This window comes from Tasmannia lanceolata, unplaced genomic scaffold (assembly GCF_043159265.1).
Source record: "Tasmannia lanceolata isolate RefF3 unplaced genomic scaffold, GAP_Taslan_0.1 ptg000008l, whole genome shotgun sequence".
Lineage (NCBI taxonomy): Eukaryota > Viridiplantae > Streptophyta > Magnoliopsida > Canellales > Winteraceae > Tasmannia > Tasmannia lanceolata.
In genome coordinates, this window is record NW_027518685.1 from 64,225,279 (window position 1) to 64,241,210 (window position 15,932).

General features: G+C 37.5%; 2 protein-coding genes across 2 annotated transcripts; both read left to right on the plus strand.

Moving 5' to 3' along the window:
- The first annotated feature begins 427 nt into the window (after positions 1–427).
- LOC143883730 (uncharacterized) lies at positions 428–10,254 on the plus strand. The gene is made up of 3 exons (XM_077387050.1): positions 428–882; positions 1,265–1,474; positions 9,858–10,254. The coding sequence occupies exons 1-3, from the start codon at positions 581–583 to the stop codon at positions 10,024–10,026; spliced, it is 681 nt and encodes a 226-aa protein (XP_077243165.1). The 5' UTR covers positions 428–580; the 3' UTR covers positions 10,027–10,254.
- Positions 10,255–13,493: 3,239 nt separating this feature from the next.
- Positions 13,494–15,059, plus strand: LOC143883157 (pentatricopeptide repeat-containing protein At2g13600-like). Its single transcript, XM_077386510.1, has one exon. The coding sequence runs from the start codon at positions 13,494–13,496 to the stop codon at positions 15,057–15,059; it is 1,566 nt and encodes a 521-aa protein (XP_077242625.1).
- The last annotated feature ends 873 nt before the right edge of the window (positions 15,060–15,932 follow it).

Here is a 15,932-nt window from a genome sequence, read left to right on the forward strand (position 1 = left end):
CAAATGGCTTTTTGAGCTTTTGGGAAAGTCAACAGGCCCACTTTAACAATCATAATATCTTCACCGCCGAACGGGAAAGAGAGAGAGATTGCACCCAAGATTCATCATCATTGCGTGATATTTAGGCTGTGAAAAAGAAACCCTAGAGAGGGGTATGTCTCTTCCATTATTATGTACTCAATCTGAGCTCAAAATCATCACCTTCTTTATTTTTTTCTTTCTTTCTTTTCTTTTTTATTCTCTATTACCTCCAACAAGTAGATATTGGTTCACATTGAATACATATTAGTTCCTTATTATTCTCTCTCACTCCAACAAGATGATGGTATGTCTCTTCTAGTGTCATTTTTGGCACATCTTTTAAATGCAAATGACAAATGATAATATTAGAAAAAGTAGAAGGTAGGTAGTCATTTTCTAAAGGGATATTGGTTTCTTTGGTCCTTTTCGGAATTCTCCGGATAATAATTCAAATAATAGGCTCCCCTATTATTATTATTCTCTTATATTTTTCTGTCTTGAACTGTCCCTATTTATAAGAGAGAGAGAGAGAGAGAGAGAGAGAGAGAGAGAGAGAGAGATGTTCTCATCAACAGTCATGCTTAACCAGAGCTTGTTAGAGGATAAAGAAAGCATGGTGACATCTCACATGGGTTTCTGCAACAACAACCCTTCTCATCCTACTAACTTGGCCTTTCCTCCAATAGGCTATCAACAGATAAGAACCCTCAATAGCCCTTCTTCAACAGGAGGAGATATTCCTTCTCAATTGAGTGAAAGCTTTTGTTTCATGCCTCATAAGCATAGAGATGCTGCCTGTGGTGCCAGTGGTTTGGGTGAATTTGGAGCCTCTTCAATTCAAAGATCAAGTGGTAGTATGTGGTATGTCTCCTTTCAATCCATACCTAGAGTTTTCTGACCAAAAAAGTGACAAAGAAAAAGTTTTAAAGAATTCTTATGGTTTTTCCAAAATCCACCAAAGTTATTCCCTTCATTCACAAATTAAATAAAAATCCTATGATAAAGCTAACCAATTGAGAATCTCTCTCTCTCTCTCTCTCTCTCTCTCTCTCATATGTTGAGTTTGTTACAGAATTTCAAGATAAGATAGCAGTCACAGCTATGACCTAATTAATAGGGATGTGAAAACCTCATGTATTTTTAACACTTATCTTTTATTCTTTGGAGAAATCTTTGGTAACAAAAAGATTTTCTCCTTATCATGTAAATCTCTTGATAGGGTTTTACTTTGGTGGTGATTTAGGCCATGGGGAAATTTGGATGGAGTAAAGAGATCAGGTGGAGAGGATCATCTGGCTATTGCTGCAATGAAGATGAAGAAGGTGAAGGCAAGGAGAAAGGTGAGGGAGCCCAGGTTTTGTTTTAAAACCATGAGTGATATAGATGTTTTAGATGATGGTTACAAGTGGAGGAAGTATGGGCAGAAGGTGGTGAAGAATACCCAGCATCCAAGGTGCAAAATCTAAGTCCTTTCTTTGTGTAGCTTTTTTTTGTGGTTTGTTACAAGGAGAAATATAGTTTCTGCACCACACACAAACCTTGGGTATTTTTTAAAAAATAATTACATATTGTCACAAACTAACATAACCCTATTAGCTAAATGAGGTTACAATGAATGATTCAATACAATGCCATCATTTGTTATTTATGATTTGGAAAGATTTAAACAATGTGGGGTAATTGCCTTTTGTGATATCTATACTGTACTTATAGCCATTGCTTTATATTTACTTGAGTTTGCTAATTGTGAACTTTAACATGCAAAGGCATTAGACATCTTATGTTTTGTATGTTTGAAATGTATAATGTATGAGGTTATTGAAGAAAATCAAAGGGGGGTACATCTTCATTTTCTACTGGCCTTTTTCAAGTATGGGAATTTTTCCCTTATATTTTATCTAATGGTTATTTAACACAATGATTTAGGTAGGCCTTTGGAATGATAACTAATTTGAATCAGGTTTATGATTAAAATTTAAAAAAAAATTTATTGATATTGAGCTGTTAAAATCTTATTTAAGAATTTTTAATGTCTAAATCACAATACCATAACTAGAGAGTGCCCACTACTCAAGTAGATATTTACTACATTATGAGTCTATGAGTCTATGCAATAAAATCTTATTTATTGCATAATGTATATTACTAACAAAATATTATACATCTTTCTTTTCTGTTTTTTCTTTTTTTGTAGAGTGCGTAAGCCCGGAAGGGACAAAATATAGAATGGTGTGTCAGGAATATAGATAAAATTTGGATAAAGTATCTGAAAAGTTAAAAGAAGAGAGCTTTTATTGAGGGGCCCCTCTTGTGTGCTGTACCACTATCATTGAGGAGCCCCTCTTGTGTCTTCAATATAACAAACTTGAAACTTAAACACTCATAAGCAACCAGTTCAGTTGGCAATTCTCTGGTCTCAACTTGAAACATAAACACTCATAAGCAAACAGTTCAGTTGGCAATTCTCTGGTCTCTAAAGATGTTAAGGGCTTTCACCAGGTGTTAAATGGGAAGAGAACAAATATAAGAATTTAGAAGACTCATCCAATAATATGTAGATTGATTTAATCAAACTGGCTTTGTGGCAGGCTGTACTAAATATTTGCTCATCAACTAGTAAATAATTTTAGGAGAACCATAGATAGTAAGGGAAAAATCTCTACACTTCCCAAGTACTTAATTCTTTTCCTCTCTCATTCACATTTTATTATTGTATATATCTCTCCATTCTCGTCTCTTTCTATTCTTTTTCTTCTATTGGGCTAATTGTGATCATTTTCCAGATTCATTCTATGTATATAGCTAGATTGATGGATCTTGCAACCACTATAACCAATAAAAATACAACACTCCAGTGCCATTGCTAGGCACTACTTTCAACCGAAAATACCATGCAATTTGTGTGCCTTCATGGCATTAGAGTTGATATGAAACATGACTCTTCATGGTACTAGAATCTATATCGATCAGTGTTTAAAAACTTCTTGACTCGGGAAGGAACTCGCCCGAGTCGACTCCTTTTTACCTCGGCCGCGTTCCGCTTTCCACCACATCCGTGTTCTGCGTTTTGCCCTATATAGTCAATAAACTCCTTTGACTCTCCCGAGTTGACCTTTTCAACCGTGTTCTTGGCCGCATCCGCGCTGAGTCGACAAGGATTTTTCTTGGCTGCATTCTACGTCAAATCCACGTTTTTAAACAATGATATCGATCACAACTTAAGCAAAATCTGGCACAATCAAGACTATATTTCATGGCGTAAATTGATGTTTTATCGTGAGATGTGTTAACAAAACTCTGATTGAAGGGGTTGTAGTGCTACTACTCAGACTCACCACATCCAAAGACCCGATGTCTTGGAAACATTGGTAATTAACCTTCTTCCTTCAACATTCTATTACATGCAAATCCCTTTTGCGTGGCCAACTAACAACCATACAAAAAGATGAGCCAGCCATACCTGATGATCTTCAGTGTCAACAACATTGTTGACTCTCATGAGGATTTAGTTATGTATAGTTATATTCTATGAATGAATTGAGTCATGATTGTGACTCTAACGAGCTGACCCGTGTGTGCTTCGCCTCACATTAGTTGTCGGGGTGCTAAATCACTGACAGAATACAAGCCATCTACACAACATCTCTATATATAGTCACGAGTAATGATTGCTGAAAAAAAAAAAAAACAAATAGCAATCTTGTCTGCTATGAATCTGTACATCCCATGGCCTAGTATTGTAACTAGACCTAATATTATAACTAACCCCCTGCGGCGACGACCACGTAGTCGTGATGGACCCAGCCAAAATTGTCCAAGAAGGGAAACATCATCAACCATGTGATTATCTTAGTCGCAACTATAGTGGGCCTCACATACCTTTCCAATCACAGAGTCCCACCACTAATCGCAACCATCGATAACCTTGCTCATCCACATGGTGTTATGTGTATCACTATGTTAGAAATACAACTGATAAATGTTATTTGTGATACATGGCTTCACGGAACAATGGTGCAAACATCTCATAAATATTCGCTGATCTTCACATTTTGTGCTAAAATGATAAAAACAACTTGATCCGTATTGGCTACCCTATACATGAGCTAAAAGTAATTTGACATTTGATCCCTCTATAAATCTAGGATCAGGGCATTCAATCATCTTAAAAAGTTCATTACTTTAGAATGCCATGATCACATATATTAGATCTAATCAACTATTTATAGATCTATTGAAATTAATGTAATATGAGTTAACAATACAATTAATTAAAATGCAATCAAGATTAGGAACTTATCTTGATCGGACAAGGCAGATGATCAATCTGGATTGGACCTTCTACTGTCTCTCTAGATGATCATATCTCTGATAGGATAGATCTCTCGATGATTAGTTAGATGGAAATAGAGATAAACTCTATTATTTATAGAAAATCAACTATTAGTGTTCTACCTATGAAACAACCAATTGGTTAAGCTTTTTGAATAGTTGATTGTTTCACATGGTATCAGAGCTATGACTTATGACAGGTTTTGGTTCTAAACCCAACAACTCCTTGATATTAAAAATCCACACGTACGACCAATCCAATAGAGGGTCCACATGTGCAACGTGTATAGCTTACCCAAAAAAGAGGGGCCCCACGTAAGGGGGAGTGTTGAAGTATAAATGACTAAATAAAATCAACTCTAACAGCTTAAGCTTTTGAAGTAATTGGCCGTTTCGCACTACGCATAACAAAACTCTAATCAATTTAATTAATCTGATTTAGATTAATTTAATTAGCTACTAACCCTAATATAGTTAAACTTAAGGCTACACTAAAGCATACATGGCTAACTAGCATACGATGCACTGATTACCCTTATACCCTTATTGATCAGTCATTGTGTAAATCCAATAATCCTTCACTTCAATTTAAACCGTAGATCAAAGATTAGTTGCTACCCACATGCAGTCTTACACCCTTCACGCAATAGTAGTCACATGACTATCAAGGATCAGATCATGTCATTATCTGCAATGGTAAGAGACCTCCAATGTCGCAAATCATTAAATAATATCCGTATTCCATTTTAGTTCTTTTACCAGTTGATGTTCTTTATCTTTTGGAAATAACAAGAACATAGACAAAAGATCCTTGAATTTGCATCACCTTTGGTGTACCAAACACTGGGTAGCCAAGTGCGGAGCGGATAGCTGCTGAAAGCATCTAAGTAGTAAGCCCAACTCATCCAAAATTTGCCTAGAGTTCCTTTTGTTATTCTCATTGAAATATACTCATCACGAGAAGCGATTGGAGTGCTTAAATTTTCCCGATTGGATTTGAGCCGTTGATCAAGATCTCGATTAATTGATGTAATAGAGGGGTGGATGATCCCGAGTGACTGCAATCTGAACCTTAGGATCACGCTCGAATGTCCTCCAACAGCTAGTGCTTGATTGGGTGCGATCTAGACCTTCGGATCATGACTAGTCGTGCGTTAACAATTAAAGGGCGATCGGGTGCGATCCAAACCGCAGATTTGTGATCCAACGGTTAAATAACCATTATAGGGGAGGACAAGGGTTTTTACTAGAGCCAATAGTCACACCAAAAATGACCTGGACCGTAAAATCACCATCTAGCGTGATCTAACGATCATATAAGCAACCAATGTTCATCAAGTGCAATAAAAGGTTGAATTTCAACTTGAAAAGGCACCATTTGTGATAGAATATGAGATTTCATTGTGAAAATCATATTCTAAGTGATTTCCAAAGTCTTCTTCTCCCTCTTCAGAGAGTTCTAAATTCAACTCATCCAAAATTTGCCTAGAGTTCCTTTTGTTATTCTCATTGAAATATACTCATCACGAGAAGCGATTGGAGTGCTTAAATTTTCCCGATTGGATTTGAGCCGTTGATCAAGATCTCGATTAATTGATGTAATAGAGGGGTGGATGATCCCGAGTGACTGCAATCTGGACCTTAGGATCACGCTCGAATGTCCTCCAACAGCTAGTGCTTGATTGGGTGCGATCTAGACCTTCGGATCATGACTAGTCGTGCGTTAACAATTAAAGGGCGATCGGGTGCGATCCAAACCGCAGATTTGTGATCCAACGGTTAAATAACCATTATAGGGGAGGACAAGGGTTTTTACTAGAGCCAATAGTCACACCAAAAATGACCTGGACCGTAAAATCACCATCTAGCGTGATCGAACGATCATATAAGCAACCAATGTTCATCAAGTGCAATAAAAGGTTGAATTTCAACTTGAAAAGGCACCATTTGTGATAGAATATGAGATTTCATTGTGAAAATCATATTCTAAGTGATTTCCAAAGTCTTCTTCTCCCTCTTCAGAGAGTTCTAAATTCAACTCATCCAAAATTTGCCTAGAGTTCCTTTTGTTATTCTCATTAAAATATACTCATCACGAGAAGCGATTGGAGTGCTTAAATTTTCCCGATTGGATTTGAGCCGTTGATCAAGATCTCGATCAATTGATGTAATAGAGGGGTGGATGATCCCGAGTGACTGCAATCTGGACCTTAGGATCACGCTCGAATGTCCTCCAACAGCTAGTGCTTGATTGGGTGCGATCTAGACCTTCGGATCATGACTAGTCGTGCGTTAACAATTAAAGGGCGATCGGGTGCGATCCAAACTGCAGATTTGTGATCCAACGGTTAAATAACCATTATAGGGGAGGACAAGGGTTTTTACTAGAGCCAATAGTCACACCAAAAATGACCTGGACCGTAAAACCACCATCTAGCGCGATCTAACGATCATATAAGCAACCAATGTTCATCAAGTGCAATAAAAGGTTGAATTTCAACTTGAAAAGGCACCATTTGTGATAGAATATGAGATTTCATTGTGAAAATCATATTCTAAGTGATTTCCAAAGTCTTCTTCTCCCTCTTCAGAGAGTTCTAAATTCTCTTTTATTCCATTTTCATTTTCTCTCTATTTATCAGTTTTTCATAGAAATAGAAACCAGTATCTCACCAACTTGCCCAAATCCAAGGGTGTTTCAGGTTTATTTCGGTCTGTGTGTAACCTCAATAGACATCGGTAGATTAGGTCTATTGGGCTTCATTGTATTGGAGACAAATTCATGGATCCTGACACACATCAATTATTCAAGTGCTGGGGGCAAATATTGTCATACGGAAAGCAACATTGTAACACGCCTTGAAGCATCAATTCTTTCGTATCTCCACCAAAGTTTTATCATTCCCTACAACATATTGTTTCAACATGTACTTCAAAGTGAACTCTAAGGTCTTCGAGAAGTTCAAGAAGTTACTTCGAAAGATATTATGCCTACATATATATGAAGGTGCTACAATCCATTCAATAGAAAACTCTACGCCTTGAAGGAGATGCAGATGCAACGGAATTCCGCAGCACAAAACTTTACAATGTATGTATTTTATGAGCTCCATGTTGAATTACTGATCTAGGGATCCTTAGGTTTGTTCAAAACAACACAAATTTTAACTTTACGAAGACCAAGGCATAAGAAAATCTGTTTGGTTGTTTCGGAGTGCTAAGACGATAATCTCACATGGCAAAGGAGGGACATTAGCGATAGGGTGTGCTGCCGTCATTGGAACCGGACCTTCTTTATCATGATTGGACCTGAACCAGCCCTTCCTTAATAGGATAGGTGATCCTGCTTCCGACCCAGACCCAACCGAGTCTTGTTCAACCCTCTTTCTTATCCTAATCCCCTGGTTTACAAGTTTATTCTCTCAAATTAGCCAAATTATGTCATGGCCCATGCGTCTACACAGATAGAGGAAGAATCCACGTATATAGTCAAGCAATCTTCTCTCCCTTTCCGACGTGGGATCTTACAAATTAGCTGAGGAAATCTAATGGTTTACAAGTCTAAGGAACTTGTCAAATTAGCTCAAGAAATCTACTTGTGGAGTGAAAATTCAAAACTTTTGTTTTACTTCATGTAGGGGGTGAGCCTTGGCGCAGCGGTAAGGTTGCTCCATTGTGACCTGGTGGTCGCGGGTTCAAGTCACGGAAACAGCCTCTTTGCAAAGCAGGGATAAGACTACTTATATCTAGCCCTCCCCAGACCCCCGCAATGGCGGGAGCCTCGTGCACTAGGCCGCCCTTTATTTTATTTTTTTACCTCAAGTGAAAGGTTCACATGCCTGTATGTTGTGCCTGATGAGTAAAACGTGTCCAAGGAATCATAGAGATGGATAACAGCGTATCCACCGAAACTTTTGGTGGATAGCTTTGGCTTTTTCTTTTTCTTTTTTTGATGTGTAGAAAGCTTTGACTTAGTCGTGTCAAAGTTGCTTTGGTGGGTAACTCTACCGCGTCAAAGTCTTTGGGTGATCCCTATGTAAGTCAGAACATTTAGGGGAATGAAATAAACATCCCATAGTTTTGTTAATACTTAATACCACTTACTTTATTCAATACATCCCTAGTTATGTTAATACACCCCATCAACATTTAGTTTTGTGGCCTTAGGGAACGTTGTACCATGATAAGTCACTGTCACACATGTTTTGGCAATTGAATGGCTATTTTGTTTGATACCATTCAACACCATCACATTTTACCAAAATGATAAATCTGCCCCCTACATATATTAGGGTCACCCTCTTGTAATGGTTATATAACTAAGGCCTTATTTAGATTGCAAGAAAAACAATGTTTTTCTTTGAATTTTTTTTCACAATTTAGAGGAAAATAATATGATTATGGTTAATTGATGGTCCCTCTAAATAAAAATAGAATAGGTTTGGTTGAAGATATCTTTTTCCGCGTGAAAAAAAGCTGAAAATTTTAGAAATAGTTTTCCTTTCTAAACTTTTCCAAAAACTCCTGCAATCCAAACTGGGCCTAAGGAAAATAATCATAAAATCACCGCCCGCTTCGGTTTTGGATTTTGAGGATTAATTTGGAGTCCAAAATTAAGTTTGTCTCAAAATTGCATTTAATAACTCCAATAATCACTTTTGGAGTAAAAACAAATAGGGCGTAAAAGGCGGTGGCCGTGTTGAAAATAAGGCGCGCATTTATCAACAACCTTAATATTAATTGATGGATTGTACAATGCTTTAAGCAAAAAAATCATCTTTGACAATCAATGATTCAATGTGTCAATATGGTGGGTCTCACTATTCATGTACTAGATCTTACATCTGATATATTGGCGTGTTTCTTGTTATCGACAAAAAGCTAAGTTGAAGATATCTGGAATATTATTGTCCTTGGTTAAATGTCATGTCAACTTATACAGGGTGTTGATTAGAGTTATTTCACTTGCATTACATCTCCATTCATATTACTGGGGATTCTCATTGTTCAAGCTACCAAACACCTCAATCTTATTAACTTTGAAGCCCCTTTTAATCAAGAAATAGGTGTATTTTTATTCAAAATTATATAACATATACACTACTTTAGTATATATTTGAGTTACTATCGTTACACACTTCACTGTCAAACAACCAATTACCCCAAAATCTTAAGCCATTGGCTGGAGAAGGCATTATATTTAGTCTTTGATACTTTTAACACTCCCCCTCACCTGTGACCCCTCATTTTAGGGTTGGCCTACATGTGGCACATGTGGCTCCTCTTTTTGGGTTGGCCATTAGACTTGGATTTTTAATATCATGGAGTTTTGAACTCAGGACCTTTACTCTAGTACCATGTCAAACGACCAATTACTCTGAAGAACTTATTTAATCTTTTATACTTTTAACATTGACAGCTTTCAATCTAGAATTGCAAGCATAGTGCATTTTTATTCAAAATCATAGATCATATACACTACTTAAGTACATATGTGATTGCAGGAGTTACTATAGGTGCACACAGGACAACTGCCGTGTGAAGAAGCGAGTGGAGCGATTGGCGGAGGACCCGCGAATGGTGATCACAACATATGAAGGGAGGCACATTCATTCTCCATCACACGATGTGGAAAATTCCCAAGCTTCTTCTCACTTCAATTTCTTCTGGTAGTCCGTCTCTACTCCATTTTCCTACTATTGAGTGGGTGTAGTAAATTGGGTGCCTTGTTTAGTTTTTGCTGTGTTGCTTTCTGTCTTTATATCGACTACAAAATAAGGAAAGCTTAGGTGTAGTAAATTGACCATGTTTATTGCTTTTCATTTGCCACCCTACTGTGTGTAGTAAAATTAGTTAAATAAGCAGGTGGATGGAAACAAAGTTGATTAATTTTCATTTCAATTCCGTTTTGCAATAGATGGCTCTCTAATAAGGTGGTGGATGGAAAAAAAATAAGTTGCTTAGTTTTCATTTGCTCTCTCTCTCTCTCTCTCTCTCTCTCTCTCTCTCTCTCTCTCTCTCTCTCTCTAACTGCCCTCCTAATTATATGGATTTGAGCTGAAGTAAGCAGCAAGATATGGGTGTCAGTATCAATTTTCAAGGGGTTATTTTTGTACATTTTTTGGTATTTTTTTGGCGTTATTCATTTACCACCTTCCTAGTAGTAGTAAATAAGAAAGAGCTGGTCTATTTATACACTAAGGTTACTGGATATTGGAGTGCAACACTGGAAATTCCCTCTGCTCGCCCCCAATTGTTCCAAAACAGGGAAATATGAGGATTTCAAATTATTGAATTATAGCCATTGTTCAAAATCTGGATCAATGGTTATAATTCGACACAAAAAACAATGCAAGCACGTAACAACTCATTTAAACACCCTACACTTGCAAAATTAGGGTAATCTATGAAAGCTATTTGATGTCTTCATGTTATTGGGCAATTTGAAGGTTAAAGTTACTAGTTTTGTCCAATGAATATCATCCATTAATTAAATGCTGGTCAATGGTGAGGATTCCATACAAATAATTAAGGTTGGTGTCATATTATTCATTCTTTTTAATGGTCTTTTCCATGCAAAACTAAAGGTAAATGGGAAAATTATGCATGTCTTCTTGTAATTGGCTAATTCCAATGGCAAACAAATCATTCTACTAATGATAAATATAAACCATAGGGTCAGGGATAATCTGTGCTCCATAAATAAAGACAAGAAAATACTTAAAACTGGCTCTTAATGATTATTTTCGATTTTACTTAATTTTATGAAAAATGACCTTCAAAAAGTTCTTTATTTTTCATTAAAAGCCACTTAGAGGCTATGAAAAAACATTTACACCATTTTATGGTTAAACATGTAAAACCACTGTAAACTCAGATTTTGAAAATTAAATGCTACCACAAGAGTGTTTTGGGAAAAAAAATCATGGTTTTATATTTATTTTTTGAATTATTGTAGAAAATGATGGGTATTTTCGAGGTAATCTCAGATTTAGGAAATTAAAGGCTACCACAAGAGTGTTTTGGGGGAAAAAAATCATGGTTTTATATTTATTTTTTGAATTATTGTAGAAAATGATGGGTGTTTTCGAGGTAAGCTCAGATTTAGGAAATTAAGGGCTACCACAAGAGTGTTTTGGGGAAAAAAAAACATGGTTTTATGGTTTTTTTTGAATTGTTGTAGAAAATGATGAATATTTTGGAGATTTGGATTTTTGGAAATCGAGTAGCTTGTAATTGGGTACAAGAATTTATTTTGACCACTTATTTCATTGAATTGTGGATCAATCAACTGAAAATGCCCACATCAATGTTTGGTGAAATTATTGAAGCTTTTGACAATAAGACTCAATCTCTACCACGGGATTAGTTTTATGTAATGCAACCTATCAGGAATTTCATTTTTTGCACTTTATTATTACAAAGTTTTAGTGAATCTGAATTATTCCCCGTTGATATGATGCCAAAAGGCCTGATCCCAGATCATTGGAATCTTGTATGAAGCATTAATGACCTACTAAAAGTATTAGAATGATGGATTGTCCAAAATTGTTGTAGATAATGAGTTAATTTGAGTATCTTGGCAAACAATTCTCTATTGATCTTGTTGCTTTGTTCTTCAACGCTTGATTGAGGTATCAAATTCACAAGTTGAATCAATTTGAATTACAATGGGGAAATTGCATCGCCCCATTTTCGTCTATTATTTCGGTTGTGAATTACCAGGGTGCAATGACTAATCAGTAAGTGCAAGTGTGTGGTTTGTTATGAATGCGCGGGCTTGCCAATTTATAAAAAGTCCAAAATTCAATTCTAGGGGAAATCAACTAATTTATGTAGGATTGGACTTCAAAAGATTAAGAAGAAGTGGACGCCACATTCTTCCTTAGGCTCTAATGCCTTTTTAGACAAAATGACTTTTCCAGCACGACATGAGCAAAGGGATGGCTTTGAATGTCGATACATACAAAATGTAAACGACACGTCGACTCACCGATAATGCAAACACCGACATCGATGCACGCAAAATGCTAATGACTAGAGATCGACAGGCATCCGATTAACTTCTTAATAAAACAACACATGCAAATGCCAGTGCAAGAGATGTTCACCTAAGATCGATGAATTCATTTCGTCTACAGCAAATGAGAAGTAAAAGTGCAGTGTGAAAAGGTAAAGGAAATGTAAAGATAAGCAAAGACATGTTTGATGTTGGTTATGGGATCTCTTTATCTCGCTCCCTATGATGCAGTTGTTCCTTTTTATAGCTTTCATTCTGTAACTGCTCACCACTAGTCCATGTCCTTGGGAGGGGAACTTGCTGTAACTGTCCACTTATACTTAGAATTTTTCATGCCCACCTGTTTTAGATTAATTGTTGCCTCAATCTTCTGGAAAAATGACAGGCGGCATGCAACTACTTTCACTACAAAGGACAGTTACCAATCGAAAGCTCGGTTTCACGTAATCGATTTCAAATTCAAAAACAGGTGCAAACATCGATATGGTTAGATTGACTTGATTCTGACTGATTTTACAACAACTGTGTTGTTAAATACACATATTTGCATGTGTAGGCCACAAGTGTCTCAAAAAGACAATTCAAAATCCAACTTGAGGGGTTGACAATCTAATTTTCTGTCCCATTGGATTTCAAGCGATTGACAAGAAGAGTGAAATGATTTGGATCATCTGTATGAAGTTTTTGCACCGTGCATGCACTAGCAGCTCGTAAAAACAGTGGGGCCAACATCATTTGGGTAATCCAAACCGTTCGTTTGTTGGGTTATGATGTAGATAGGGTGTGCCCAAGAAAATCTTCTCCGTAGGATAATCCTACCCCTCCGATTTGTGGAGGTTTAAAATGGACAGCGCAGTATAAAAACCTCAACTGATTGGTCGTTAGGATCATCCTATGGAGAAGATTTTATGGGCAGACCCTATCTATGTCCTAACACAACAAATGAATGGTTTAGATCACCCATATATTATGGGTCCCACTGTTTTTTGGGCCGCACGTGCGTTCAAGGCCATTAACCATATAATTTCGCCCCTTTTTACCTGGGACAGCCTCCTCTAGTTGTAAAAGAACCCCTTCGCCCCCCTCCGCGTGTGTAGCATAACCTTCGTACAGAACTTCTATGAACAAGCTCATCTCTTCTACAAAGTTGATAACCCATTACGGGAGAATTGGGGAATTGCAAGAGGCCATGAGAATCTTCGATGAAATGCCTAACAGGAACCAAATTTCTTGGAACGCAATGCTAACAGTGTTTCTTGATTTCGGACGGTTAGACTCTGCACGCAAACTGTTCGACGAAATGCCTGAAAGAAATTCAGTATCTCACACGCTGATGATTGCCGGATTTTCCCGTTTTGGTTTTGTCCCCGAAGCACGACAAGTCTTCGATTCCATCCCTTTTTCCAATTTCAATGTTTTCTCATGGACCGCCATGATATCTTGTTACGCACATAATCGCCAGCCTTTCCAAGCTCTAAAGCTTTTTTCTGGATTGTATGGTGATTTTTTCAATATAAGGATTATTCCCAATTCATTTACTTTCAGTACTTTGTTAAAAGCCTGCGCCGAAATGCAGTCTCTGGTAACTGCAGGGCATATACATGCTCTGTTAGTAAAGCTTTTAGATGAAGAATGTGAAGGAACTGTTTATGTTCAGAACTCATTGATAGATTTAAATGCCAAATTTGGATGTTTAGTCGATGCGGAGAAGATTTTCAATAGACTCAAGTGGAAGGATTTGAGCTCATGGAATATCATGATGGCTGCTTATACCCGTTGTTTGTATATTGATAAAGCTCTCGGACTTTTCGATTCCATGAAAGAAAAGGATACTCTTTCATGGAACATTATAATATCAGGATTAGCCGAAAGTGGTTCCGGGGAGGGAGCTCTAAACTTGTTCATATCTTTGTTAAGATTGTGGCCGGAAACGAAGCCCAACCCATCTACCTACACAGTTGTTTTAACTGTTTGTGCTACTATAACTGCTCTCAAATTTGGTAGACAGATTCATTCACAGACTATTAAACTTGGTCTCGATCGGAGTAACATTTTTATAGGTAATTCACTGATTACCATGTATGCAAGAGGAAGCTTTATTGAAGAATCAGAGCTAGTCTTCAGTGGGATGCTTAAGAAAGATGTAATTTCATGGAATTCATTAATACTAGGCCTTGGGGAAAATGGGTATGCTATAAAAGCATTGGAGGTTGCAGAGAAGGCATTGAAATTGGAGGCTTTTAACCAGAACACATTCATTGGGATATTGACTACTTGTAGCCATGGAGGTCTGATTGATGAAGGGATGAAGTATTTTAGCTCCATGAGTAGAAAATATGCTATTTTACCAGGTTTAGATCATTATATTTGTGTGATTGATATGCTCGGAAGAGCTGGAAGAATAACTGAGGCACATGATTTCTTGTGTAAGATGCCATTGAAGGCAAATTCTGTGGCATGGGCAGCTCTTCTTAATGCATGTCTGATTCATGAAAACAGGGAGGTGGGTGAAATAGCAGCACGGGAAGTTAGAACTTTGGAGCCAGATAATGCTACAAGCTATGTAATGTTGGCAAGTATATGTGGTAAAACAGGTAGAACTGATGAAAGGAGAAAGCTTTTGAATTTGATGAGGGAGAAAGGTTTAAAGAAAGAGCCAGGGTATAGCTTGATCGTCGAAATATAACTTCTTGTGAAGTTAGGGGCTATTGATTTAAATTTGCCAATTCATTTCATTTTTCGAACTAAAATGAAGAGTGTTGGAAGTTTACATTGATGCATATAAGTCACAATGTTCAATTCCCAAATCTAGCAATCAAGTTTCACAGACAGCAACAACAATTGTATTGGCCTGATGAATTAAAATGCAAGCAAAACAGATCCTTCCATCTTTATCTATGTTACAACAATTGACTTGGAGATATTGGAGATACAGTAAACTCCCGGTAGTGGAGTCTCCATCTCACTATCAGTAAATTGATCTAGAACTCTGGTTGTGAACAGTTTTAATGTTGAAGCTTGAGAAACTTGAAGGACACTTAGAAGAGGTCATTTTATACGCTGAGGGATCAGAATCGGCATAAGCATTTGAAAGATTTTGGCCATGTCACCTGGACCAAGGAAACAGGATTCTTCCAAGGGGAGTGGGGAACCTTGATTCCCGGGTTCTCGAATCCGAAACGAGAATCTTCTCGAATCCCTAAAAACTAGGAATCCCGGTTCGGATTCGCCGGAAACCCGATTCCCACTTTTGGGAATCGCGGTTTATGATTCCCCGGAAACCTGATTCCTACTTTTGGGAACCGCGGTTTAACGTTATGTGAAATACGATTCCCCGGAGATTCCCTGCGATGCCCAACTCCCCAGCGATTCCCCGACAATTCCACGGTGAATCCTCAGCGACTCCCCGGCGACTCCCCGACGAATCTCCAGTGACTCTCCGGCAACTTCACGATTCCTGCTTCCAACCATCCTGGGACCCTTCGATCCCCGCTTTTGATTCCCGCTCTGACAACAGTTTTAATTTTGAAGCTTGAGAAAGTTGAAGGACACTTAGAAG